At 39.9% G+C, this 26,996-nt stretch overlaps 1 protein-coding gene across 1 annotated transcript; it reads right to left on the bottom strand.

Moving 5' to 3' along the window:
- Positions 1–29: 29 nt before the first annotated feature.
- Positions 30–26,996, bottom strand: si:ch211-89o9.6 (transcription factor Sp2). Its single transcript, XM_042484882.1, has 8 exons — positions 26,517–26,996; positions 19,209–19,312; positions 18,851–18,968; positions 17,711–17,856; positions 11,943–12,036; positions 8,995–9,110; positions 4,399–4,804; positions 30–3,067 (listed from the first exon to the last, which is right to left on the bottom strand). Exons 1-8 carry the CDS (start codon positions 26,809–26,811, stop codon positions 2,412–2,414), a joined length of 1,935 nt encoding a protein of 644 aa, XP_042340816.1. The 5' UTR covers positions 26,812–26,996; the 3' UTR covers positions 30–2,411.

Raw genomic sequence — 26,996 nt, 5'->3', positions numbered from 1 at the left:
GTGGTGGGACATACAAAGACAGCCAGAAATAAAGAGAAAAACTGAAGTAGCACCTCGAGGGCATCACTGTCAGATTTATTGAGACTACTGTTAACAACTTATGACACAACTTTCTCACCTGTGGAATTATACCTGTGGTGTCTCTCAAAAGTAAGACCAGAAAACCCTGAAAGCTACATCCCAGTGTCTTTTGTTTGGACTGCAGGGCTGAAAGAGAACTCTAACAATGAGATTGGTCTCATTTGTTTACGGTGTTTACCAATGGCTCGAAATTTATACATTTATGAAAACACAATTATTTCCGGGATCATTTTGCCATCCACAATGACAAGATTTTGGCTTGGGCTGGCACCATGAACACTTCATCCCCACAGTATAAAAACATGGATGTCGGATTAAAATATGTATTTGTTCTTTGTGTTTAATCCATTGTAGAAATGTTGTATCACTTGTATTACTAAGTACAGAATGATTATATTTTATTAAAATAAACTTTTCTGTTTGCAGCGGAAAGGGTTAACTGGCGATGGAACAACACCTGGGTATTTTTGGGAACAAGTTTAAGGGAAGACCAGACAATATTTAAGCTAATTTAACAGGAGTTAATTGGAAAAATGACTCCCAACAATTTCCCAAAGCATATCAAAGTCTGCCGGATCTTTTAGTGTGCTTTCTCTCCCATCCAGGCCGCCATTAGTCTCACTTCATTTCTGTAAAGCATGAGAATCAACCTGCAGACACTTGGAAAAAAAGACACGGTGAACATCATGTCTGATGTTGTATAAGTCAGCTAATTGTTGCGGTGTACTGCAGAGCTGACGCTCAACTCCAACTGCACTACAAACGGCATTTCAGGTAGAAAAATATTACTTTTATGCGTTAAAATGTCTACAAATGACTAATGTAATGTAAAATATTATTCTGTTGAGTTGTGTTTTTACACTGTTCTAAAAGTTAACAACGATGTTCAGAACCATAGAAATTTGTAGTTTTAGTCAAGGACACAATCCGTGTCACTGTTGTCCGTCAGTGGCGTCATGTGTCAGGGTTGTGGTTGTATGCAAGAAGCTGTTAATTGACTTCTTCTCTAGTTTAAGGCCAAATGTTTATGATACCCTACTTAGATCTTGGTTGTTAACTATATATTTGAACCAGATGAAGGATTTCAGCCATCAGGGGCCAGTTAGGCCAAGTCTGACCTGATTGTCAAGCCGGTCGCACCGTCCAGGCTAAAGCCTTTTTCCCAGTAAGACTGGGCGTAGCTAAGACTTGGCATATGTTTGGTTTGTGCAACAGATGTAAAGTCTGTTCTAAAGACTGCCCTCAACAAAGACCGGCTTAGCAGTGAGGGCCAGGCTTAGTAAAGACCAGTTGGTGCAACCAGCTCCTGACATCTTGGTCTTCAGTTATCAAAGAAACTGGCTGAGCAAACAGCATCAACAGCTGAAAGTGCTTTATTCAGTATTTTTAGAGGTTCTAATCATTTGTTTGTTTGTTGTGGAGAGGAAGAGACCACTGTGGATAATTCAGCTCCTAGTAAAAACCTTGTGAATGTCTGGATCTGAAATGATCAGAGAAAAGGGGTGAGCCCCTCCGTAATAACCAGACAGCATTGGAAAAACATCGATTTTTAAAGTGATACTGCTTTGTTTGGTGTATAAAACGGTTGTGTTCACCTGGTTTGTTTGTTTTGGAGAGGAGGAGACCTCCACAGACAGTTCAGCTACCCCTAAAAATCTCCCGAAGGTAGAAGGAAGGGAGAAGGTAGATTTATCAGACATTTTTTAAACAAATTTTAAAATCACTATCAGAGAGAACCGGCGAGCAAACATTAGCAGGCGCTAGGCTAAAAGCCTCTCCACAACAAGACAAACAGTTTTGCAGAAATACTGATTTTCAACTTGAGACAGCTTTTTTTGGCATATATAACGATTTTAATGACCGGGTCTGTTTGTTTTAGAGAGGAGGAGACTTCTGTGGATAACTCGACTCTGAAATAAACCTCCTGAACAACAAAAAATGAAGGAATCCTAGCTGCTCCTTTTGTTGTTGTTTTGCCTGGAACAATATATTTAAAATTATAAAACAACATAAGCTACTTCAGTAACCGAGCAGCAGGAATGTCACGCACGTATGATTTGTAGCTGACGAAAATCACTGGTTTGGTCTAACTGAGAGCTAACAGTCGCACAGAGTCTCATCATGTATCACAGATACAAAATGTGGAAAGTATAAAAGGCATTGTTCCACACTTTGTATTGTTGCTGCATCACAATTTAAGAATGAGTAAATGGCAATGTTGCTGTGTTTGTGTGTGTGTGTGTGTGTGTGTGTGTGTGTGTGTGTGTGCGTGTGTGTGAATAAAATGCTACTATCACTAACAGTCCTGTCCCCCTCTGTCCACTCTGTGTTCAGCCCAGTCCCAGTCCCCCCCTGGCCTGCAGTCCACAGCCTGTGGCAGACTGTTGGTGCGTCCTGAGGTTGCAGATCCAAGCGAACCTCTTTCCACACTGCTCACAGCTGAAGGGTTTCTCCCCGGTGTGAACTCTCTGGTGCTTCTTCAGGTTGCCAGCCTCTGAGAAGCGTTTCCCGCAGGTGTCGCAGCGGAAGGGTTTCTCCCCCGTGTGGACTCTTTCATGGGACTCCAGGTTGGACAGGCCGGAGAAAGCCTTGCCGCAGGTTCGGCATATGTAGCTCTTCCGGCGACGCTCGCAGGGCACGATGCTCACGGCCTGGCTGTCAGTGTGGCGAGCCTGGAGGCTGGCTCGATGCTGCGCAGCGAGGGCGATGCTGCACAGCACTGCTGTGGATCCTCTGACAGATGGAGCCACTGTGGAGCTCAGAGTCCTGCTGGTTGAGCTGATACCACAGAGAGTTGTGTTATCAGTGTGAGTGTTGGTGACAGCGGCCGTGGAGGACAGTGCGGTGGTCTTTGCAGAGGGGATGCTGTGCTGCTGTGGTTGATTCTGTTCACTTCTTAGCATCACTGGTTTCCTGCTCCATGGAGGCTGAGAGAACGGAGCCTGCATCCTCAGAGGTATGGACCCAGACGGCTCCGCTGTCAGGGCTGGGAGCAGAAAACACAAGCACTTAAATTCATGACCTCACTCTCTGAGAAAGACTGAAACATGACACGGGGCTTCTCTGTCCACATACCCCATGAGACAGTATCTTCTGCTGTACTGTATATAAAGATCGAAGACACGTCTCCACCAGTGTTGGGGGGTAACTACACTGTAAAATCTGACAAGTTGATTTTGCTTAAAAAAATCTAGGAAAACAACTGCCTTGAAAATGTAAGCATAACTACTAATACTCATTATTAAACCTGGAACACACTGCCTGCTTGAGCAGTGCAGGACAAACCCCTCGCCGACCTGCAGCGAGTTCAACGCTCACAGCGTTCACACTGGCAGCGTTGTTGCCGCGATGCTTCTGCACAGCTGCCTGCTGCTATGAGTTTTGTATTTCTACATTTTTAGATACATATTTCGCTCATTTATGAAGCTGTGCAGCTCCTGCATTTTCAACAGCACTGTCCTGCAAATATTTCACAATAAAATGCCTTGTGTCTGATGGGATTCTGTCGACAGACTTTTATTCTGAAACGGAAGCAGGAAAGTTTGAGTAAAACAGATATATTTGTATTTCCTCATTTCTATGACAGATAAACATTGAAACTGTAAGAAAAGGTGGTATAGAGTCAAAACAATTATCAAAAACACATCACATTTCTGCTGACGACCGCATGGCAACATTTCCTATCCTAAATCTTCCAAAGTATAACCCAGAATAACAGCAACACCAGAGAAACAAAATAACTGAATGAATTAAAAAAATATACTCTAAACTGTAATCCTCTTTCACATTATAATCACTCTTGAATTATTTCCCACTATAATCATTTTACATTAGAATTTGTAATCATTTAACATTATAAAGCTTTTTTAAAAACTCATAAGAGCAACACAATCTCATCTCAGCACCAAGTCAATTCCATAATTTGACTCCCAAAACTGAAATACATCTATATTTCACATTTGTTCTCACCCTTTTAAATTATAATTTTCTTCTCCTACTTTAGTTCAAGTTTGAATACAGACCAGAAGGCTTTTGTTACAACTCAAAAAAGCATTTCCATTGTTTTTAAATACACAGTGTCAATATCTGTAAAATCAGAAGTTATGATTTATCCTAGGAGCTCTTTTTTGATGTTTAATAGTAGGTTCTAGGTTTATTATCTATGCATTTCCCCCAATTTCAGTCAGTAAGACATAGTGAGATCCTTTTTCATGCTTTTTGTTGTTGTAACAGTTATATATGTGTGTCATTTCTGCACAACCAAAACAAGAACCACAAAAACAGCCAGTTTATTAAGTAAAGGAGGGGATCTCTTACCTTGTGACGCAGACGGCTGGATCTGAACCGAGGAGAAACTCTGTCCTCCGCTCCTCCTCCCTGCTGACGACACGGAGCCTTGTGGTGCCTGAAGCACAGGTTGAGCTTTAGTTTCACTCTCTACAATAATAACTCCATCCTGGTCACCTTCTGCTGAGTCATCAGTGGTGAAAGGACACGGGGGGCCACCGTGGGCCGATACAGACTCGTTATCAGGGGCCCAGCGGTTGAAGAATGTCTCCAGTTCGAACAGAGAGTATTCAGAGCTGAGAGGGTTGTTACTGGGTCTCTGCTGCGGTTGTGTTTTGGGGTTGGCTGGTGTGTTGGTGTCCGGTACCCTCAGCTGGACGGCCACGAAGCTGCTGGGGTCTAGAGATATCACAGGCGTCGACTGAGGTGCTGCAGACTGTGGAGGAGAGGGAGCAGGGGGGGTGAGAGGGACACAGCAGCATTAAGATCAGGTTAATAACTTAAATCTCATCAGGGTACATTCATGGATTCAAACAAACAGCTGGACATTTTGAGAAATATTATTTTTTCATGCTTTCTTGCAGAGAATTAGATGAGAAAACAACTCATGAAGTACAGAGCTGCAGGTGAAGTAAACACCAGAACTGCTATAATGCAAGCAGAAACTGCAGAAACTACTAAAAATACGCTGTTGCAAGTTCCTCCTCTAACTGGCTTAGTGACGCTTCTCCACAAATTGATGTAAAGTCGACAGAAAGACGCAGAGATGACCAGACACGTCCACACTAAACATCAGAAGAACCCTTTGAAGTTTTGGGCAACATCACTTTTCTTGTGCTTCTTTCAGACATCTATTTTAACCTTTGAACCCTGAGCAGATTGAGATTGCTTTCAAAACATGGGGAAAAAGGCAATGAACAATTTAGGGAGAATTGTTCCACAAATTGCAAGAAATTAGTAGATTTAGAATTGTTTTTAAAAAAAAAAGCTAGGCAAAATGTCTAGAGAAAAATGTCGAGGGAAAAGAAAAAAGCTAGGGAAAAATTATTTATTATCATCATAATCACATAATTAAAATGGTTACTGGATTATTATTATTTTAAAGCACTTTTTCAAGCAGCTTTTTTAAAAAAAAAAATGTATCCATTTATTTACTTTTAAATCTTTTCAGGTAAATGTTGTAGTTCTTTCATTTAAAAACTAATTTCTTAATTTCTTGTTAATTTTCTGGGTCATTTCTTCTTTCGTTGCTAATTGCCCTCTTCCTATATTCTTGAAAAAAAAAAATCAAGTCCATTTTCTCAGGTTTCAAAGGGTTAATGGCCAAGTGTGTGTACACATATCAAAATCTAACTATAAAGTAAAAAATCTGTCTTTATGTCCTCCATATATCTTGGGAACCTTGAGGTGAGTGCGTATATGAAAAGTATACATATGTTTTTAAAAATAATAATTTTGGCGTCATTTTGAAATTTGCTTTTTATTGCTTCTTTTTTTGCTTAACACTTAAAAATTAATGTAAAATATTGTGAAAAATTGCAATAACATACTTTCATGAGGAATCAACTGTTCATAATTACGTTAATTAAGTTTATAACACTTTAAATGTTGAAAAATTTGGACCAATACATTTTTACTAGTTATCAACGTAAAAACCTGTGTTCATAATTACAGTAACAGTATATAACACTTTAAATTTAAATGATCCTCTCAAATGATGCGAACTTTTGCGTAACTTTTTATGAGGAATCAATTTAAAAATGTGTGCTCATAAATATGGTACTGAAATGCTTAATTAGGCATTCAGACTCTCTGAATTAGAACAACGTACTGGGTGAGTTATAGACTTTATGAGCATATTGTGTCACAATTTTGCATGCTTTATAGTAAAAACACAAATTCGCATGTTGAGTTTTTATAAAGTTTTAATGATTTACATTGTAGACATCGAGGCAAGATCTTACAAAATTGTGACACAATTCAAAAAGCTAGTGTTACATTTACAGTATGTGTTAATGCTACAGTGGCTTCTACTTTACATTAATAGTCACATATTAAAATGACACAAGAGAATTATTCTTGTAGATTAAAGTAACAAAAAAAAGTGTATCGGAGGTCCTGTGTTATTAAGACAGACTGATGCATTTCGGCTGGAAGAACATGATTAAAATACAAACAAATTCACACGTTTTTTCTGACTGAACATCTCTCCAAACAGTGTTTAAATCTCGCCACTTTGTCCTGCCAGACATGTCTCATTTTCACAGTGACTGAGTGGTTGTTGTTTGGCTTGTTTAGCACATTTGTATCTATGACAACCATTAAATAGTTAAAATATAGCTGTAGCTCTGTAGGCTTTGAATTACCTTAAATTCTAAAGTTTTGAAATGCACCCTTTTTTTGGATGTCTTCTTCAGAGAGATCCAGGCCTTTATCTGCAACAGGCGTTTTTTTCTTAATTTTTAAAAAGTACATTATCATATATTTCAAATAGAACAACATGATCATGTTATTCTAACCACCGTGCTACTCTTTTTTTTTTTTTAAAACAAAAACTGTTTGATTCAGAATACTTCCATCCTGAAATATAGAGATATTTATGTTATTTTTCACCATAAAAACATGGTTTGATTTTTGATGTCTTGGGTAAGAAGATAAATTCCCTGTATGATATTCTGGCTCCAGGACCGTAACTTAGATATGGTCATTATTGTGCAGTTGTCTGCAAATTTAAATAGTGTTTTAATTTTGAAATCTGAGGCTTATTTACAACTCTTAAAAGGTTTTTGAAACATAATAACAGAGCATCAGGGTTTCCTGTACGTTCATTTATTAGTGGCAGTCCGCCAACTAAAAACATGAGCTGCCACAAATAGATTTTCTATTTTTGGAGCTGTACTGCTCATTAGGACGCTGCCTATTGGAGTGTTTGGTTATTAATTGCACCTCTCGGAGCACAGAGCGCATTCTTGGCACAGATGGAGCAGCAGAACGCCAGGTGCAGTAAAAGTGAAACTCAAACGCTTCATGTTTGCATTCACTCTCTGCAGCAGCTGCTCTTTTCATTCATCGATTCTATCTGATCAGCTCTGACTGGATCAACAGATCAACTATCCGCCCTGCGATTCAAACTCCTCAATGTGCTGCTGAGGAAAACAAGAAGCCATGACAGGCTATGCAAGTCTGCTGACCACCCCTTTTCTTGTTATACTAACCACGCTCTGAGTTGACACAGATACTGTTTGATTCACTCATTATTTCTGGTTAAAAAAAAAAAAAAAAAAAAAAAGGCTGTCCTTTAAATTACAACATTTTGACCAACGCCTGAAGTAAGAGGATCAATTTCCTGTATCATATTTTGGCTCCAGGACAGTAAGTTGATGTCATTTTCTTGCTGTTGTCTGAAAATGTTAATAGTGATTTGATTTCAAAATATAAGGACTGTTATTTACGAATCTTTATGGGATATTGAAACATAATAACGGAGCATGTGAAAAAGTGAGGCAGCAGGAGAGCTTCTGGTCTCCCTCAAACCACTGGTGCTCATGGAAGGGAATACTTCATAAAAAAGAGGACCTTATAACCAAAAAAACAGTGGTAGAAAAGATCCAGGTCAAGAGACTCAAGATGGTTTGAAATTCTTATGGCCAGAAACATTGAAACTATAGCAACGTGTACCGACTTGTATATTTTCATGCCCCTACAGGCCATAAAACGATGTTGTATGCTTTCAGCAGTGCACTCCTGTGGTGTCTGCAACTATAATCACTCCCTTTGTCTCACTTGTCACTACACCCTGAAGACGGTGCAAGCTGGTACGCATTGGGGTATTTTTAATGTTTCTAGCTCTATGAATTAAAAAGCTTTTATGATTTTCAAACCTTCCTGAATGCCTGGACCTGGATGTTTTATACCACTGTTTTTTGGTTATAAGTTTTTATAATAACGGAGTATGTTTAGGTTGTTTTCCAACATATCTCTGACTGCCTACATCTGTGGGTGGTGTCTCTTTTGGTGTTTTTTCAGGTTGCTGGGGTCAGAGAACCTCTCGGGGCAGAGCGAGCACTGGTACGGTCTCTCCCCAGTGTGGATGTTCCTGTGGATCTTCAGGTTCCAGAACTGGGAGAACTTTTTGCCGCAGATGTTGCAGCCGTACGGCCGCTCTCCAGTGTGAGTCCTCAGGTGGGATTCTAAATTTGCCGGGGAGCTGAACCCTTTCCCGCAGAACCTACAGATGCAAACCCTCTTCCTGGTGATTTTCTGCTGCATATCAACACTGCTGTAACCGCCCTGGCCTCGACTCTGACCTGGCTCCTGGAACTGCTGGGGCCCCTGGATCTGACCTAAAACCTGATTGGGGCTGGACTCCTCTGACAGATCGATCACAGGAGTCTGCTGCTGAAAGGTCACAGAGGCGTGGAAGCCTCGAGGGCTTTCAACAGCCAACCCCCTCCCTGCTGAGCTCTCTGCAGCCAATCCTCTCGCAGAGCTGCCCGGCTCTGCTCCAATCAGTGTGGTGGGCAGATACGAGAGAGGGGCGCAGTGTGAGGACGGCCCCGGGAGGTCGTCGTCATGACAATAACTATCCCCCCCATTAGTCCACAGTGAAGAACGGCCATAGCTGACCTCTGAGAAGCCCCGCCCAGACTCCTGCAGCTCAGACAGGTGATTGGTGGAAGTTTGCGTGATTTCATCAAATGGTAGAACTGCTCTGTAGTCATCTGTGCTCGACTCCACCAACCCTGGACACAAAGACAAACAGTGGTTTTCTCTGTCAGACTCGGGGAATGATTAAATGTAGTATTTTCACAGGACTGCCTGGGAGGGACAACAAATTATACAGGATGTTTAAAACATTGGCTGAGAAATATAACATTTCTTGATCTTGGTTTTCAATCTACTGCCAAGAAATGAAAAAAAGGCACTGGGTACATTTTCATCAGGCTAAATAGGTTTCATGGTATGACGCTATAACAGGGTATTTAGAAATACAGGCGCTCCTCTTTCGATTAAACTCATTGTATGTAGTGCACAGCACGCACCACCAGAGCTCAGTCTCCGGTCTCTACTGGTGGAACAAGCAGCTGAGCTTAAAGACACAGCGACGCCCAGTGGTGGAGGGAGAAGTTACAGGACTGTAAACAGCCAGCAGGCAGAGAGAGACTGTGGGGAATCACGGCATGTTTTTTTTTTAACATCTAATTTGGTGAATTAAGGATTTACTTTGACCAAAGCTGAGCTGGTGATTGTTGGTAGAGTGGACTTACTAGTTTGAATATAGTGTGTTTTATTAAGGAAATTAAGCCTCTGTGACCAAGAAAAAGTTGAATTTAAAATGTGTACAGTTGTATTTCTCTGTTAAATAAGGAAAATAGGTGTGAGAATATTACTTTTCTTAACATTTTGTAGGTTTCTATTGTGTATGTGTTAGTCTAAAGGCTGAAAGAAAGAAGCATACTTGCCATCAGGCACCCTTACACCATCATAAACTGTACACCTCGGCAAAATTTCAGGTAAGTATGAAATATCACATGCTGCCCAAGCCTAATTTCAATCCTTAAAAGTAATCATCTAAAACACTGTCATTTGAATAAATGTCTGTTTAGTAACTATTTGTCCACATATTAGTTAAAATAAAGGTGATTGAGCCTCTGGCCCACTGATGAAAGTATTGCATTATTTATATATTTTCAGTTTTATGAACTGGGTGTCGGGGCAACGTTTGTGAAAAAAGGCTGAAATAATGCAAACCAAAAATTTCCTACTTCTGCAGCTTCACATTAAATTGTTATTTTTTTTAATTTAATTTTTTTTTTGACAGCGGATCAGTTTGAAATTTTGCAGGGAGTGATGGAACCGTCAGAAGCAGCCACAGTAAACTGTTCACCCCTCTAACTTTCACTGTGCCCTCCTGTCTTCAGAATCAGGCCGTGTGCAGCATGGAATCAAATCACAGTCGCTCACAGAAGGATGGAAACATTCCAGATACTACCTGACTTCTTAAAAAAGCTATAGTTTATTTATCTGCCCCAGAGCTCTGTAACCTCTTGTGTTAAACCACACTACTTGCACTGGTGGCTACAGCATTTAGCATAGCAGCATCAGCATTGCTGTAACCGCCAGTAACTACAGGCGTCGCCAAATCAACCAAACTGAAAACAACTTTTTCTCCCAAGATATTATTTTCTCTTTTTTATCCTCTTTTCATCTTTTTGTCTTGAGTGCCGTGTTTGATTTCTCTTTGAGAAATACATGAACAAAAGTGATTTACTGGTAACCTATGACTGTTGCTGTGAACATGTTGCAGTTCCAGTTGGCTTTGCAACTGTACAGGAAGTGGACATTTATTTTTAAAATCAATAGATATGATTGCCAAAGCTGGATAAGAAACATCAATACCATGTACTACATATATAAACCAATCAGCCAAAACATGGAAACCACTGACAGGTGAAGTGAATAACACTAATCATCTCATCACAATGTTCTGCTGAGAAACCTTTGTCACGCTGCAGGGACTCAAACACTGTAGCAGACAAAGCACACTCCCTTGTGGCAGCAGCACTTCCTGATGGCAAAGGCCTCCCAATCAGGACGATGTACCTTTCCACACTGCAAAAACTTCTCGCGAATGGCCCAGAAGAACATGACAGAGAACTCAAGGCATCGACATAGCCTCATAATTCCAGAGATCCCAGTCTGATTAAGCATTCGTGGGACGTTCTGATACCCCAGAGCCAAGTCTGATCCCCGGTGGGGTCTCTTTGGATCGAACTTGAATTCGCCTGTCTAGTTATGGACACAGGACCCTGGTTAACAGCACAACGTGCTCAGATCGGATTGTGGTCTCGAGAAGTCGGAGGTCAGGTAGACCTTGAGCTCTTTGTCAAGCTCCTCAGGCATTCATGAACAGTTTTTAGTGGTGTGGTATGAAGCATCGTCCTGCTGGGGGACCACTGCCATTAGTGATGTACTTAATCTGCATCAGTGGGCTTGTAGCATTTTAAGTGGCATTCACATAAATACCAGAAACCAAAGTTTCTTAGCAGAATATTGCAGTGTAACAGGATGCTCCATGTTATTTTCCATATTGACCTGAATATCAGACAGGGTTTTTCCCCTCTTATTATGTCTGAAAAGGTGAGGTCTTCCTATTGTGGGGGTCAAGACTTTTAGACGTCAATATACATCCAAACCAGCAGGTGGCGCCTAATACCAGTAACCTAAATATGTCTCTCATGACCAGAGCTGTCAATCAAAACTGACAACAGTGTCTGGGGGCCGACAGATGGAGAAACACAGCGACCGTCCTAAAGAGAGTGGCTCAAAATGATGACGAGCCAAAAAAGACTGTCTGAAAAATGCCAACAGTCAATGAAAAGGTTGCTGCGGCCCGCAAACCGGCCTGTGAGATTGACAGGAGAGTGTGTGAATATGTGATAGAAAAACAAAATGAAAGCACTCTACAGTTTGTTTTATTATGGTATATAAACAGACCTACCATAAGTCATTCATTTATAATAGTGATAATGGTATAGTTCTTATTTAACTTTTAAAGGTTAGTGTCCACTCACCTTCCTGTATGCTGAGGCCTGTCTGGCTCTGAGTCCCCGTCACCGCCTCCACCTCCTCCACCTTCACCAGCACCACATCCGGCTCCTCCTCCTTCTGCGCACACAATAAAGAGAGGAAATATCTGATGTTACTGCACGGCAGACACACAACATATCACATGATACAGAATGCAATACACAATGTGAGTGGCACTGAAAGCAAGCAGCTACTTTAGTTTGCCACTTGTGAAATAACAGCAACAATTCTGCTGATACCAAACCCATTAAGAGTCATTTAAACTCCTTTATGACTGTCAAAATGAACCGGCCTCTGCTGTAACTCCCCCTCACAGAATTAAGCCAAAGTCTGGTCTTCAGATGGTCACAGATCCACTTTTGGTCACACACATTATATACAACATAATGAGCCGAGAAGAAGGGAAATGGTAATATTACTCTATTATAATATTCAATCGCTGATCTGAACCCGCCTGATACTGAGGGCACAGAGGGGTAATATCTTACTGTCATGTCTGACATATTTGTCGTTTAACTTTGCTTCTTGTGTTGTCTCATAATAACTTTAGTAATGTGGATTAAGCAGATAAAAGGTGTCAGAACAAAAAGTGACAATCAGTAACCTTTAAACAAACTTCTTCAACACTTTGACACCCACTTACCAACAATTTCTAAATGATATATTAACTATTTTAAAATACACACTGTTCTTGCACATGTTCATATTACTGTCATATATAAATACTGCATGCTTTATATAGACATATAAACATTGAACATGACCACTCTCTTCCTTTATATCCACTGAAAATGTATTCATTTGCACTAATTGTATTGTTTTTGACTTACAAAAACACCTGACTTATATGTACATAGACATTAAATGTTATTGGTCATTGCTGCCTTTGATATATATATATATATACTTAGATTCTCTCCTATGTGTGTACAAAAGTTCTATTTTACCCTCCTTTGTTCCCTGGATTTTAGCTTTGTCTTTTTTTCCTCACCTCTGTCTTTATGTAAATATTTCTTGAACCGTGTTTGACAGCTACTTCAAATCAGTTTTAGTTTGAAAATCTACTCCAGTCTGCTCTGCTGAATTACCGATCAGTCTTTTTTTCATGGCAGCAGTGCAAATCCGATTCCATCCATTCAAAGTCATGAGAACATCATTGTTTGACAGCAATTAATTTTACACCACTGCAAACCAGTCACGTCGCAGCTACGGTTTATATTCGTGTCTGTCCTGACTCACGTGTGGCCGTTACAGTTGACAGTGTCTCAAATGTTGCTGTAAATAAGCTACATATTCCAAAAAGTGGATGCTTGACACACATCTTTAACCTGACAGCAAAAAAGATGTCTACAATCAGCACAGTTTTAAGGTGGACACCCAAAATTAGTGCCACCAATTCAGTATCTGTCTGCCCTTCTGTTCCTGAGACATGATGTTGAATAATTGCCAGAAAACAGAACGATGTCACATTCAAATTGACCTTAACCTTTTAGGATATAAATTCATTATCTTATACTGTATTTCAAACAGAATTGCTGAAGAGAATATCGGCACACTTGAATGTGCGACAGGTACGTCGGAGGAGGGAGCAATCTATGAACAAAGAGAGGAACTCCCGCACACTGTCCCGCTTACTACGATCACCTCAAACTGCTTTGCATCAGCCCAAAACCTTTTTTCACCATAAATCACAGCCTTAAATGTCCACATACGTCTGTGAATCAATGAATATCAAATACATCATTCAACATCCATGCAGTCAACAAAACAAAAGTTAACTCCTCCAGGCTAAACAGAAAATACAATTAAGTGAAAGAAATGTTCTCTAGAATTTTTTTAACTCATTTTTGACATACAGTAGTTGCCCACTACAGAATGCACTAACTGAGGTGAACAAGCCACTAATCAAACATAAAATAGAGTAAAATGGCATCATTTAATCGTCTTGTTCTATAGAATAGAACAGATACATCTGAAGGAGTGGTGGAAGATTTATCTCCTGTCCACCAAAAAACAGAAGATAACACAATAAAAAGCAGACAAGCAGTTGTCAGACATGTGTGAACATCTGTCATAATTAATGTACTAATTCTTATGGCCAAAAACATGTTTTTTGAGGTCACAGTGACCTGAGTCTAATCAGTTCATCCTTAAGTCCACTTGGACAATGTGCCAAATTCGAAAAAATCCCTTCAGGGCTTTCTTGAGACATTGCATTCACACAAATGGTACGAATTTCTGTATGGACGGATGGACAACCCAAAAACATGACTCCGGCTACAGCTTTCACCAGTGCCAGTCACCAGTCACCAAGTTGTTGTGAAATAAGACTTTTCCGTGTTGTAACAAGAACATTTTATTCAATAAATGAAATGTTACATAGAAAATGGGAAATATTTAATCTATAAAACACATAAAATGTCCTCCATTATGAAAGACAGTTCCCTCAAACATTTACTGATAGTGCATGGATACTGATCTGAGACCCATTCTGGCCAAAACACTTATTTATTCCAAACATATAACCAATGAAAACAACACAATGTGTGACACACAGGTCAGCAGACCATCTGCATTTTAAGTCCACTCAAAGGTGGTTTAAGATTTCACCTGAGGGTGTGTTCAAACAAGAACATAAGCTATCTGATTCATAGCAGGAGAAAGACTAAGTGCTGGAAATACAGATTTTACTGAAGGTCAGAGAGGGGAGCTGCAGAGGGGTCTGTGGGTTCTTTTATGTAGTTCGGCTGCCAAATACACTATTTCAAGCAATTTGAAATGCAAAATATGTCAGGGTTATGGACCACATTAAAGCCTAGAGTTACTGCTGCTCAACATAAGTTATTGAGCCCTAAAACGCATTTATTCATGCTCAACAAGTAAGTAAAATCATGCATGTGTATGTAGTCATCAGGTTATTCCTCTGTGCATATTATTGTTACGTCTCTTAAAAAATCAACATCACAAATCCTTCAGCCTACTGAGCCCATCCAACAAAAGTCATATACATAATATAAATAATCAACAAAACTATACACATACTGCGATATCTCTGCTTAACCGTGTATTTGATGTCAAATACAACGTATACACACTTCACAACAATTCTCTCTCTCAGTTTCAACATTTCTCTGTGTTTTTTTAATGTCCTGCATCCCCCGTCCAGGGGTCAGTTTACAGAAAGTGACATTGACAAGCACGTTGACTTTATGAAAAGTTAAATGTTTCAATAAAAGGACTCTGATGTAGCTGAACAGCCAGCTAGACAAACACATTATCCCTATTGTTTTCTGCTTCCGCTGCCAAAATCTGACTTGTCCATACAAAAGGGACTGAAAGTGAAACTTATCTATGCTTTCACTTTCAGTCCCAGTTAGAAAGGGCTGATGACAAGGTCATGCAAGGTGTTTGGGAATTACTGAGCATATGACTGGATAAATGAGACTAAGATTACACTGCAGCTGAGTTCATAAACAGATGTTTTAAATTAGTTTTGCTGTAATTAAACGTGGTCCACAATAACTTCAATTCATCTACAATATTTTACGTTTTTGGATTCTTTGCTCACCGGGGGCACGCATGAAAACAATTTTATTAATTAACTCAACTTGAGACGAGTGGGTAATTGATATACAAATGGTCATTTTGGGGGGTCTTTTTGTCAGTCCATCATGCTCCACTCCACGATTTCTCCAAACGACAAGGGAAAGGAGAGTGACCCGCATAAAGTCAGAGTGAACTGGAGCAAAAGGATACGATAGAGGCTAACAAGTGGAATCAGTCCCAACAAGATGTTGCAACACTGCAGTCTCAAAAATTACTGCAAATTCAGCCAATCCCCGTAAATTCTGTGCAACCTTACAATTTTGTCCAATTGCCAATTGTGCAGTCCCACACACAATGACAGGGATAACTGTTCACCTCACATGGCTAATGTTACCCAGAGGTTATTAACAGGTTTAACGACAGAGTTTAGCCAGCTCAATGTCTGATGTCAAACATTGCTGCAGGTCCTCTGCAGCAGAGCAGAGCAAGCAGCAAAGTATAAGGAATACGGATGATATCACGTTGTGCTGTGTTAGCTGATGCTAACCGGGCAGGGAGAGCAGCACATAGAGATAGTTCGTCAGCGCTGCGTGGAATCGAGCTGATCGTCTGCGATTACCTGTTGCTGCCCCCAAACCCCCAACCAACCCACACATAGATTCTAATCGGTTGAGAAAGACTGAATGCTCATAACAATACGCTCAGAATCTAACAAGCAAGCTTCACAACTATTTCTGCAATTCTTACTTGCCCTGTCATTTTCATTGCAAGAATTACCTTTAAGCATTGCAACATGATTCACAGTTTTTTTTTTTTTTAGAAAAGCTGCCGTGAAATCATAAATTTCAGGTCACAACAATTGCAAAAACAGCCTGTGAAATCCTGGAGGAACTGTGTAATAACCACAACTGCGTAATAATAGTGGCCCTGGGGCCCACTTCACTGCTAATAATGGACTTGATTATATTTATTTAAGCAGGAGCTGAGGTAACTTAAAAATGTGCATATTTTGTGTTGCATCAGCCCATTGTTAAGCAGTCCATCAGAAAACTCCCAACACATTGGTGTTCTGAGTCTGCACAAGATCTGCTGATACTAAAAGCCTTATCTTAAGATGCACTTCAGCAGAAAAGCTGATAAATGTTTCTGTAGTATCATCTTTAGGTGGATGATACTACACATACAAATGGTATATGCTGGTAAAAATATGTAATAATTCAGTTAGACCTTGACTTGATAAAGATGTTATGTAGAGACACTTTAAAGTAGACTGATAAATTCATTATAACTGAGTTCAAATGGTCCAAAAGCTGCTTTGCTTCAGCATTATGGTTGAGAGACTAGTAGTATGTTATTCCTTTTTCTCTTTTTGAAAACAAAGACACATCTGAAACATGTTTTTTTGCTGACTTCTGTGTGAAACATTTAGAATTTTTTTTTTTTAATTCTTTAAAAGGTCCTGTGCTCAAATTATTGTCTTTCTGATGAGCAGTGTTTTTATTACAGCCAGCAAGGAAACTCTGCTGGATCATTCCATCCGATGGACTTTCTGTAAAGTTCAGCTCTGTTCCCAGGTCTCCTCTTCAGTAGAAATTTCCGGGTGGCTCTTTTGCTGGTGTGTTTTCAGGTTTCTTATCCAGGCGAACCCCCTGCCACACATCCCGCAGCTGTATGGTTTCTCTCCTGTGTGGACTCTCTGGTGTTTCCGCAGGTTTCCGGCCTCTGAGAACATCTTCCCACATGTGGAGCAGCTGAAGGGCTTCTCTCCCGTGTGGACGCGTTGGTGGATCTCCACCTTCTTGGGACGGTTGAAAGCTTTGCCGCAGTAGCTGCAGACAAACAGTCTTTCCTTGGTGCCGGTTCGCTGGCGTACTTTGCTGCTGTCGCTAAAAGGCTGGGACGGGGGGAAACTGGAGTTGTAACGAATCCAGCCGTTAATGCTGGAAGAGACTGATGGGAAATCAGCCGCTGCCATTGAGTATGAACAAGACGGCGTCCCTTCTTCCACTTCAGCCGCAGAGGCCTCGTCAAAAAACTCCTCGACCAACGCATTAGCGCTTTTATTGCTGTTGCACAACATGTCAAACTGCGAGTCACTGCTGCCGTCATCAACATACTGCTGCGGGTTTACTGTTTCCTGCGGGGAGTCTGTGACCTCAACTGAGGCACTGAGTTCACATTTAAGGAGAGGAGAGGAGTCACTGACCTCCACTCCTCTGCTGCTGCTGCTGCCCGTGTGCCTCCGGCTGCTCTGGATCTGGGACCGGGACTGAATGGTGGTGGACTGGGTGTCTTGTTGTTCAAGGCTGGGTCTCTGTCCTGCAGATCCACGAGGGACACACTCCACCACTCCTTTAGACAGACAATAAGGGGCAAAGAATGGAGAAAAAAACTGAACAGTTTAGTCTCCTGATACAGACAAAATTCCATATCACACAATATTTATGCCTCAGATGGTAGTAGGTCTGCAACTGACAAGATCTGACTGTTTTCCATGCTATGCACACTCAGTGGGTCAGTACTGGAAAAGTATGATTTTTTAATCCTCAGACTAGGGCTGGGCGATATGGCTTTAAAATAATATTGTGATATTTTAAGGCTATATCGCTATATGTGATATCTATCTTAATATTTTTAAATGTCCTTTAATCCAATGTTAACTACTAAAATACAGTATTTGAATAACAATACAACAATACAATTATTGAATGAACTGCAGTTACACTAAAGTAAGATAAAGTAGCTACTGTAATATAATAAAGTTGAATACACTGCTGTTATAAAAACATTTAATAAAATATAGTTATAAGGAAGTTAAATTAGGTGTTTTTATATTGAAAATTTAAAAAGTATTGTGGTAAATATATAAATGAAGGCGGGACTTATGATGTTCTTATTTTGAAGGACCTGGCTGGTCTCAGGCAGGAAGTGTTGATGCTTTTGCTGCAGACCTGAAGCTTCTGGTCAACAGTTAGCTGTTAGCGGTAGCAGACAATTAACAGATACTGCGGCATCTCTAACAGTGAGCATTCAATATTATTTGAAAGTTATAGTGGTGCTTCATGGTTGCAAAATGTGACTAAATAGTTACCATCTGGAGCTCTGCAAAAGCCCTGCTGTGTGTGTGTGTGTGTGTGTGTGTGTGTGTGTGTGTGTGTGTGTGTGTGTGTGTGAGAGGCAGTGGTGACAATTTATACTCCATATTCACAATATAGTGACTTTATATATCGCACGTGGAACAAGATGCCATACCGTGAGTATTTTTGATATATCGCCCACCCCCACCTTAAAGCTTAAACACAGTCTAGCTTAAAAATACAAGCATCACTACTTTGTCCGTTCTCACCATCATCTCCTATAAGCGGCATGTCTTCTTCCGTCTCTTCAACTCTGGACATGTCTGCCTCCACCTTCTCTTGCTTCACCAGTACCGCCTCCGGCTCCACCAGCTCCACGTCTGGAGACTTCACAACAAGGCACTTTTGTCAGTGAGTCAGCAAAGACCAGTTCCATATTCATGCAGCTACAGTACATGCACTCACCCAGAACAGCTGCCCGGTACAAACACAACCCTCCTGTTTACAGACAACTTCCACAATAAGTTTCTATGTAGCCAACATGTCCCATCCCTGTGTGTTGTTCCCTGCGCTCTAAATTTTCAACACAAATCACAGCCACCCTGAATCCTCCTGTGAAGTGCTTACCTTACTCTGGATGCTGACAGAATGGATCTGCTCGCCGCTTGCTTCACCTGCAGCCGCTCTGTCAGACCACAGAGCTACATCCATCCGTCGCTCAAACACACCACCTGCACAAAAACAAGAAAAACGTCGGGTTAGAAACCTCCCAGATGATGTTCAACAAGCCCGGACTCTGACCACTTTTGAGTCAAAGCTAAAAACGTTCCTTTTTTACACTGCCTACTCCACCCGGTAATGACTACAAACTCATTGTAAAACTGTTGTTTCTATCATTTTAAATAATCATTTTATATTTGCACCTCTTGTCTGCATTTTAACTATGATTTTTTTTATTATTTAGTAATTGATTTTACCTTTTATACCTTATCTCTTCTCTCTTTTATTGTAAATTTGTATCTTTTATTATGTTTTTATATTTTATTGCTCTGTAAAGCATTTTTAATTGCCCTGCTGTATGAATTGTGTTACACAAATAAAGCTGCCTTGCCTTGACTGAGGAATAATTTTGGAAATACCTCAAATAGAAAAGCTGAACTTCTTGTTGAGGATTCAAAAGAATAAATTCTATCAAGTCTGGAATAAATGGATTGAATTTATAACCAAGTTATTAGCAGACTTTGTATGACCCTACTACTTTTTAAACTTTCTTTTTTTCCAATAAGATGTGTAGCAATTCACACTTCCTCATTTCCAGAGTATATAGTTCAGTTTAATTACAGAGCTTGGGATGGACAGATATACACACGTATGTAAATGCTTAAGTGTACATATGTGTATGTGCAAGTAAGTGAGCATATGTGCTCATGTTCATATATGCTGTCTATTTTAACAAAAACAATAAGGATATAAAACACAAGTTGGGGAAAGAAAAGAAATGTGCATTGTACTATATCTGTATTACACAGGCATAATAATTGTAATGATTGGGGAAGAAAAAGATTCTGTATTTGCAAATAAAAATAAAAAAAGAAACACAGACAGTGTACATTTCAATAATCAATACTGAAGTTGAAGCAGAGATGGGAAAACAGAATCATATTGTGCAAATTTGTATATATGTTGATAGTTGTTAAATGTTTTCAATATCTATAATCTCCTTTCCTGTTTTTTTATTTTGTTTTTATATTCTCCTTTTTTTTTAGATTTTATATCATATGTTTACTGTTGCACCGAGTTGCTGTAACAAGTATCTTATCTTATCTCATTTTATCTTAACTTAACTCATCTCATCTTATCTCAGTTGTTGTTAATAAGTATCAAATTAAAGCCATGCATGTTGTTGTCCAAAAACCAGGAGTGAAAGCTGCCAAAATGAGACCAAAAACACAAGGCATATCAGTTTAAATGCATAAAGTGCAAAGAATATGCAGAATACAAAACAGTAACAACATACAGTGTATTAGATTAAATACAACTCCACACACTGTGGCAGCAACAATCAGCATTTTTAAACCAAGTGTTGCATTTACCTTTATATCAACCTGGACTCATCAGATCATTGAGCACTGATCTCTGAATCATCCAACATCAGAGCCAGAAGCATATAATGCAACACACAGTCACGGCTCAGACTAATCCAGCCACAGCCTGACACTGCCAAAAAACTACAAGACTCTCGTCAGAATACACTACAGAGCCAAGACGTGCAAACACCTGACCACGGACTGAGATATACTGCAGTGACAGCATCAACACACAGAGTTTCTAATTCTACACACACAGACTTTATCTACAGCTGTTGTTGTTAATGTGTTTCCAGTATTGAAACAATAAGGGAGTTCAAACAACCCTAGAAATGTTAAAGGAAAAGTTCATCGACAAAATGGCCATTTGTACATCAATACGTCATGCTGTGTATCGTTTTTTTTTCCTTTAATTGTATTGTTGTACTCAATTTTATTAGTTACATTTTAATGAGTCCTTACATGCAAATCTATTTCACTGTCTGTTCATTTATTTTTGAGTTTTTGTGATGTAAAGAGGTGTTTTTGTACTGTCAGTTTGTAACTGTGATGTATTTTTTTTTTAATTCCTTTGCAGAAAAGGGCTAACATATTTTTCATATACTATATATTACATACATAGATATATATTGTTCCTGGCCTCACTCTTATTTATTTCCCATATGGGTTGAGATTATGTGATTCTAATGAAAGATGTCCACTCATTTAAGTCCTATCTTCTCTCCTCTATGAAGGAGAGAGGAAGACTTCTTTAGTATTATGCAAAAGATGGCTGTTTGATGAAGGAAAACATTTCCTTTTTTTTAACCATGGTAAAAAACAATTTTCATTGCTTTAGTATGTCTGTGTCTTGCTAGGTTTGGATTCAGACTTATATTGTCTAGACATAGGGCTGGGTGATATGGAAAAAAATCTTATCACGATAAATGTTTTCATGTCAGTAAATATCGATATATATCACGATATACATCAAATTGCTATTTCTGTCAAGCTTAAAGGTTCCCTTTTACTCCTAAGTGAGATATGAAGATATCATAAGATTAAATTTGGTTTTAAATTTTGGTCTGTCGCTGTGCATGCAAGCATGTCGGTAAATGATTTGTTATGGTAAAAGGACGCTTTCTGAGGGGCTACCTTCCTCTGACCGGAGCTGTAGCTGGCCGCGGCATGTTGTGTTGCTGGCCTGATGAAAGACGGGTGCCAGGTGGCTAGCCAGCGTGTCCGCACTCGGGAGCTGCAATGAGTGGTTGCTGTCCGACTGGACAAAATGGTGTTGAGTAAAGTCGCTGCATCAGCGAGATTATTTTTATGTTGTTGGGAAGACATCCGTGCGGTTTCCCCACATTTACACTTCCTGGTTTAACTCCACACATTTTTTTCATTTCACCAGTGTGTGTGCGTGTGTGTGAGGTTTTCAGTTGTGTGCTTGTATCAAAACACAGCTGGAATGCGTTCTACTGACACTCTATCAACATTTTATCGCCTACGTCTCATATTTCAAATGAGGAAAAGTTATTTTGGGATTGATATCGTTATTGTTTTACTGCCCAACCCTATCTAGACATACAAAATTTTTAAAAAAAACCAGAATGCTGTGTGACAGACTCAAGTCAGGCTCAGTTACTAATCTCTCAGTTTCTGGTCAGGTTCACACACCAATATGCAGCCTAAGCTGTGCTCATTTTTTCTCTGGATCATCCAAAGGTTTGGCCAGACAACAGTGTTGCTGTAGAAAACTACATTTCACCAAAAAGTACATCTGGTGATGCAAAAAAGCCGTGATATCATCTGTAAAGTCCGAACTTCCACTTTTTAATTTCAATAGTTCCTGTTGTTCCTAACTAAGCCAAACCTGAAAAATCAGCTGTTTGATCCCTCACAGAAAAACCCCATGAATTTCACATGTGCACAAACCCATGTGGTCACATGTTAAATATGTGGAACACATATACTTTGCACATGAGTTTATGTGCTTTTGGAACACTTTCATGGTGTCTTTGTGTAAAGCCATGCCAATTCCCATGTGACCACGTCTCTCCTACATGTGATTACGTGTATCCACATGTGACCACATGAGTCACCACGTGAATACATGTTGAAAAGTGAAATGTTCTGTAAGGGATTAGTGTAGGTTTTAATGACAGTTGGCTTCTTCTTGACATGCTCTTATACAGCAGGGACCCATAATCTCAGTGTCACATAGACCTGATTAATGTTTAAATCAATTATAAGTTAAGGTTTTACATACTTCTGGATATGTTACAGTCCATTTTGCAATAATCGTTCCTGGGGCTTTTCATTATCGATTCATCTGCAGATTATTTGCACGTTTAAAATTAATTTAGTCTGTAAAATGTCAAAATATTGTGAAAAATGTTCGGAACAACATCCCTGAGCCCCAAGCAACGTCTTCAATTGCTTTCGTTGTCAAACTAAAACTAAAACTCAAAGATTTTTGATTACTTTCACAAATAACACAGAAAAGCAGCAAATTCTTACATTTAAGAAGCTTGAACTAGCACAAGTTTGACATTTTTGCTTTAAAAACAACTGAAACGATTAATCGATCTTACAACAGTTGGCAATTTTCTTTTGATCGACCAACAGATTAATGATTTAATTGTTGCAACTCTAATCCGCCTAAACCTTTTTCAGGTGGGTTTAGCTAAGACTTGCTTTATTGTTTTCTAATGTTACTAGTTAACAAAGAAAAATTAGAAATTGTTAAAATAATAGAGGCATACCGATCTAACAAAGATTAATATTTTGTCCTGACACACGGACCAAGATAACGTCCTCTAATTTGCAACACACCAATTTATTACAAGCTGTAACTTGCAAATTTTCTTCAGCACAATGAAAAGAATGAGTACAAAGATCTACCTTTCAAATAGGTTTATCTTTGGCAAAGTGATGTCAAAGCTGTCATATGTAACGGTCGGGCAGTGGCATGTCATGCATTATGAAAATATTCTTAACCCACAACACTGTTGATCCTGATGTTAACTGGAGTTAAAGATGTATCTAACTGCTGGAAAGATGGCATTTTAATAAAACTGGGCTGTCGATGCTGTAAAAAGACACAAATACTTTTGAAATCGGTGCTACATGATCATAGAACACAAAGAAAAGGGACACTTTTACCCAAGAGGTGGAAAACCTACAACTACCATAATGCACTGCAACACACCAGACCAATAAACACTCCTGTTAGTGGGTGACATAATGCAAATTCGTACACGTGAAACAATGACGACCTGCCAACAAGAAAAGATCTCGTATTAAATTCAAATGTTGAGCTCAAACGTGTTTCTGAAAACATTTTAGGTGAGAAATATGGAGCTCAGTAACAGAATCTTGGTTTGTATTTGATCAGTGCTGCTTAGTTTTACGGTTTGATAGTTTATGCAGCTTCTGTTTTCACTGTGCAGGACGCAGAATGGCATCCACTTCCTGTTCACAATCTCCAGTTACTACAGCTACACACTCCACTAAAATGTGCTTCTAAGAACATTCTGGTTAGAAATAGGCAGTGCAGTAACAAAATCTTCATTTATATTCAATCAGCGTGCCTAATTTTACAGTTTGATCGGATTTCGGTCAGAGTTTAGTCACATTAACACTGCCTGTTCATGGTGGGAGTATCACGCTGTTATGCTGCCTTGCTGTTCCATATATATCGTCTGACTGCAGAAAGCGGGACAGAGTGGTGTTGCCTCTGAGCTGGGAATGGAGGTCATAACAGCGTCGTAATGAGCTCTGGATAAAATGTAAAGCTGGAAATACGCGATCAAGGGTGGCACAAGTGTGATGTTTTGATGAAGTGTTTATGCGTGCGTCCCACTTCAGGAGATTTAAAAAGCAGCTGTTAGCATAACGGCTAATACAAAGAAGAAGAACAGTAGCAGTAACAACAAGATTAGCTGCTATATAACAGAGACGGTAAATGATTGTGACTGACTTGTTATGCCTTTGTTACTGTTTAGAAAGTGCTGCCAACACATATGTTTTATGTCAAGCTAGAAGCGGACGCTCGTGTATAAAATGTCACACCTGTAATGCCTCCTTTGATCGCGGGATGTTGCGATGCAGTGTATATTCACACGTTGGAGCGGAATGATGCCGCCGCCAGTTGGTTCTGTATAAAAGTGTAGGGGCGGTAGAAAGGGGGACTTTGTTGTGCCATCTTTGTGTAAAAGTGGCTTTTGAGAGGGAAGGAGAGAGGGGCGGGTGTGTCTCTTGATCTGCTTCTGTACTCTTTGTGTCTGTGCTGGCAGCATGTGTGGTGGGCAATACAAAAGTGCACAAGTAAGACCTGTATTTCGAGGAACAGCTCAGGAGAGCTGGTGAAACTCTGCCAAATGACATGTTTTGCGTCAGCTTGCATCATCCGGCAGAGTTTCACCGTGGGGGGAGGAGGGATATCTAGACTGGTTTGACGGAGGACTGTTTACCACAATTCACTTACACATACTATCCACATATATGTATATATATATATCCTCAAATATGCATTGAGACTATTCTTAAACTTGACAGTGTCCAGTGAGATGTACACGAGCCACATTTTCTTATTTGTTTTTTTTTTGTTTTTGTTTTTTTTTTGTCTCTCTTCTCTTCTTTTTGCCTGATTTGGAGTAGTTTTTGTTGTAAATTGTTTTTAAAACTTTATGTTAGTTTTTTGGCCATGTTTTATTAAGTTTCTGATTGCATTTTCCACATAGTTTTGAATGAAATCAGACCAATTTGTTTAGGTTTCAAAAGGTTATGGTATGTTTTTGGATAATTTATAATGGTTTAGCTGGTCATACCAGCTTTTGATTGTCATTCTAGCTGGTTTATCCACTTAAGTTCCTGTAAAACTGAAACCAAATAAATGTCCTTCAGTATGGAGAAATAGTGTCATGGGGGAGAAGTGTGAAAAGCAAAGTGTATAACTCAGTTAAGTCTACTTTCATGGGATATGTGTAGATAAATGTGTGCAACCTAAAGGCTGGTCACACCTGATGGCCTACAGACTCAGAGTGATTGTAACAAACAACCCCCCCCCCCCTTCTGTGTAAGGACCATCGAAGACCATCTTTGGCCAGCTTAAGCCAACTAAACCCAGCAATCAGCATAAACTGGTTTGTAGATGGGGTTTTTTTTTCAGTGGGCTGTACCAAATAGGGATCAACCAACATTGGTTTTTCAGGGCCGATACCAGTGCTGATTATTAGTACTTCATGGGACCAATAACCGATATTTGGAACCAATATGCATTTAGAATAAACATAGTATTTTGGTGGAAATTTTGGAAAATTTGGAATGTAACAAACTCCAACACAAAACTCTGATTATAAATGCAGTTAGCAAATGTTTAATCTAAACTGTACCTTTCAACATCATATACAGCAAAATCCCTGAAACGTATCTATTATAACTTTCAGTGAAAATTTAAATAAAAATGAATAAATAAAAATAGCTCTGTGAGGTTTTACATCAGAGTTCCTCCATGCTGACACTTTCTTTGCATGTAATGCAGACTGCCTTCCTTGCTGTTGATTGAGTGTAATACGCACAATTTTTCATTAAATAATTTTATCGTTTTAAAATAAAACTCCGATACAGATAACTGTCAAAATGCCAAATATCGGCCTCCATAATCGGACAGGCCGATAATCTGCCGACCCCTATTACCAGCAATTCGTGTATGTTTGTTCGATTTTTCTAAATAAATGTAAAGACCCTAACACACACACACACACACACACACACACGTTACAGCTTTAAAAATAAAACACAGAGAGAAACAGCCTTAAACAGAGTGTCTGAATGGCATTTTGCAGCATTATCTCCGTCCTCTTACCGGTGGAGGGGGAGGACTCCCGGAGCCTGTCGCTGCTGTTGATCTGCACCTTGGATCGGCTGCTGTTCATGGCGCTCTCCCGGAGCCTCCTCTCGGCGTTTCCCCGGGCCATCTTCAGCTCCAGCAGATGCAGCTTCCTCTTCAGGGCTTTGTTCTCTCTCTGGCACTGAGACATCTGGAGGCTCACCACCGCATAGTCGTCGTCCACCAGCTTACAGATCTCCGCCACAGCTGCATTAGCCAGGACCTCCATGATGGAGGCCAGCTGGGTCTGAAAGGCCAGACGGCTGGACATGGTGCCTTCAGTCGGTGGCGCGCTGGCTGCTCCGTCGTTTAGAAAACACCGTTTACCTCCTCTAACAGTCAGGAGATGCTGGAGGTTTGGTCAAACCATTACAGCTACACTGGAAGTTGTACGTGTTCAAATGGTGAGCGGGTAGAGGAAGGCTAAGCTAAAGTAGCTTCTCCTCTGTCTGCGAC

This window comes from Plectropomus leopardus, chromosome 4 (genome assembly GCF_008729295.1).
Source record: "Plectropomus leopardus isolate mb chromosome 4, YSFRI_Pleo_2.0, whole genome shotgun sequence".
Lineage (NCBI taxonomy): Eukaryota > Metazoa > Chordata > Actinopteri > Perciformes > Serranidae > Plectropomus > Plectropomus leopardus.
Note: the sequence above shows the minus strand (reverse complement) of the source record. Positions and strands in the feature narration are given on the sequence as shown.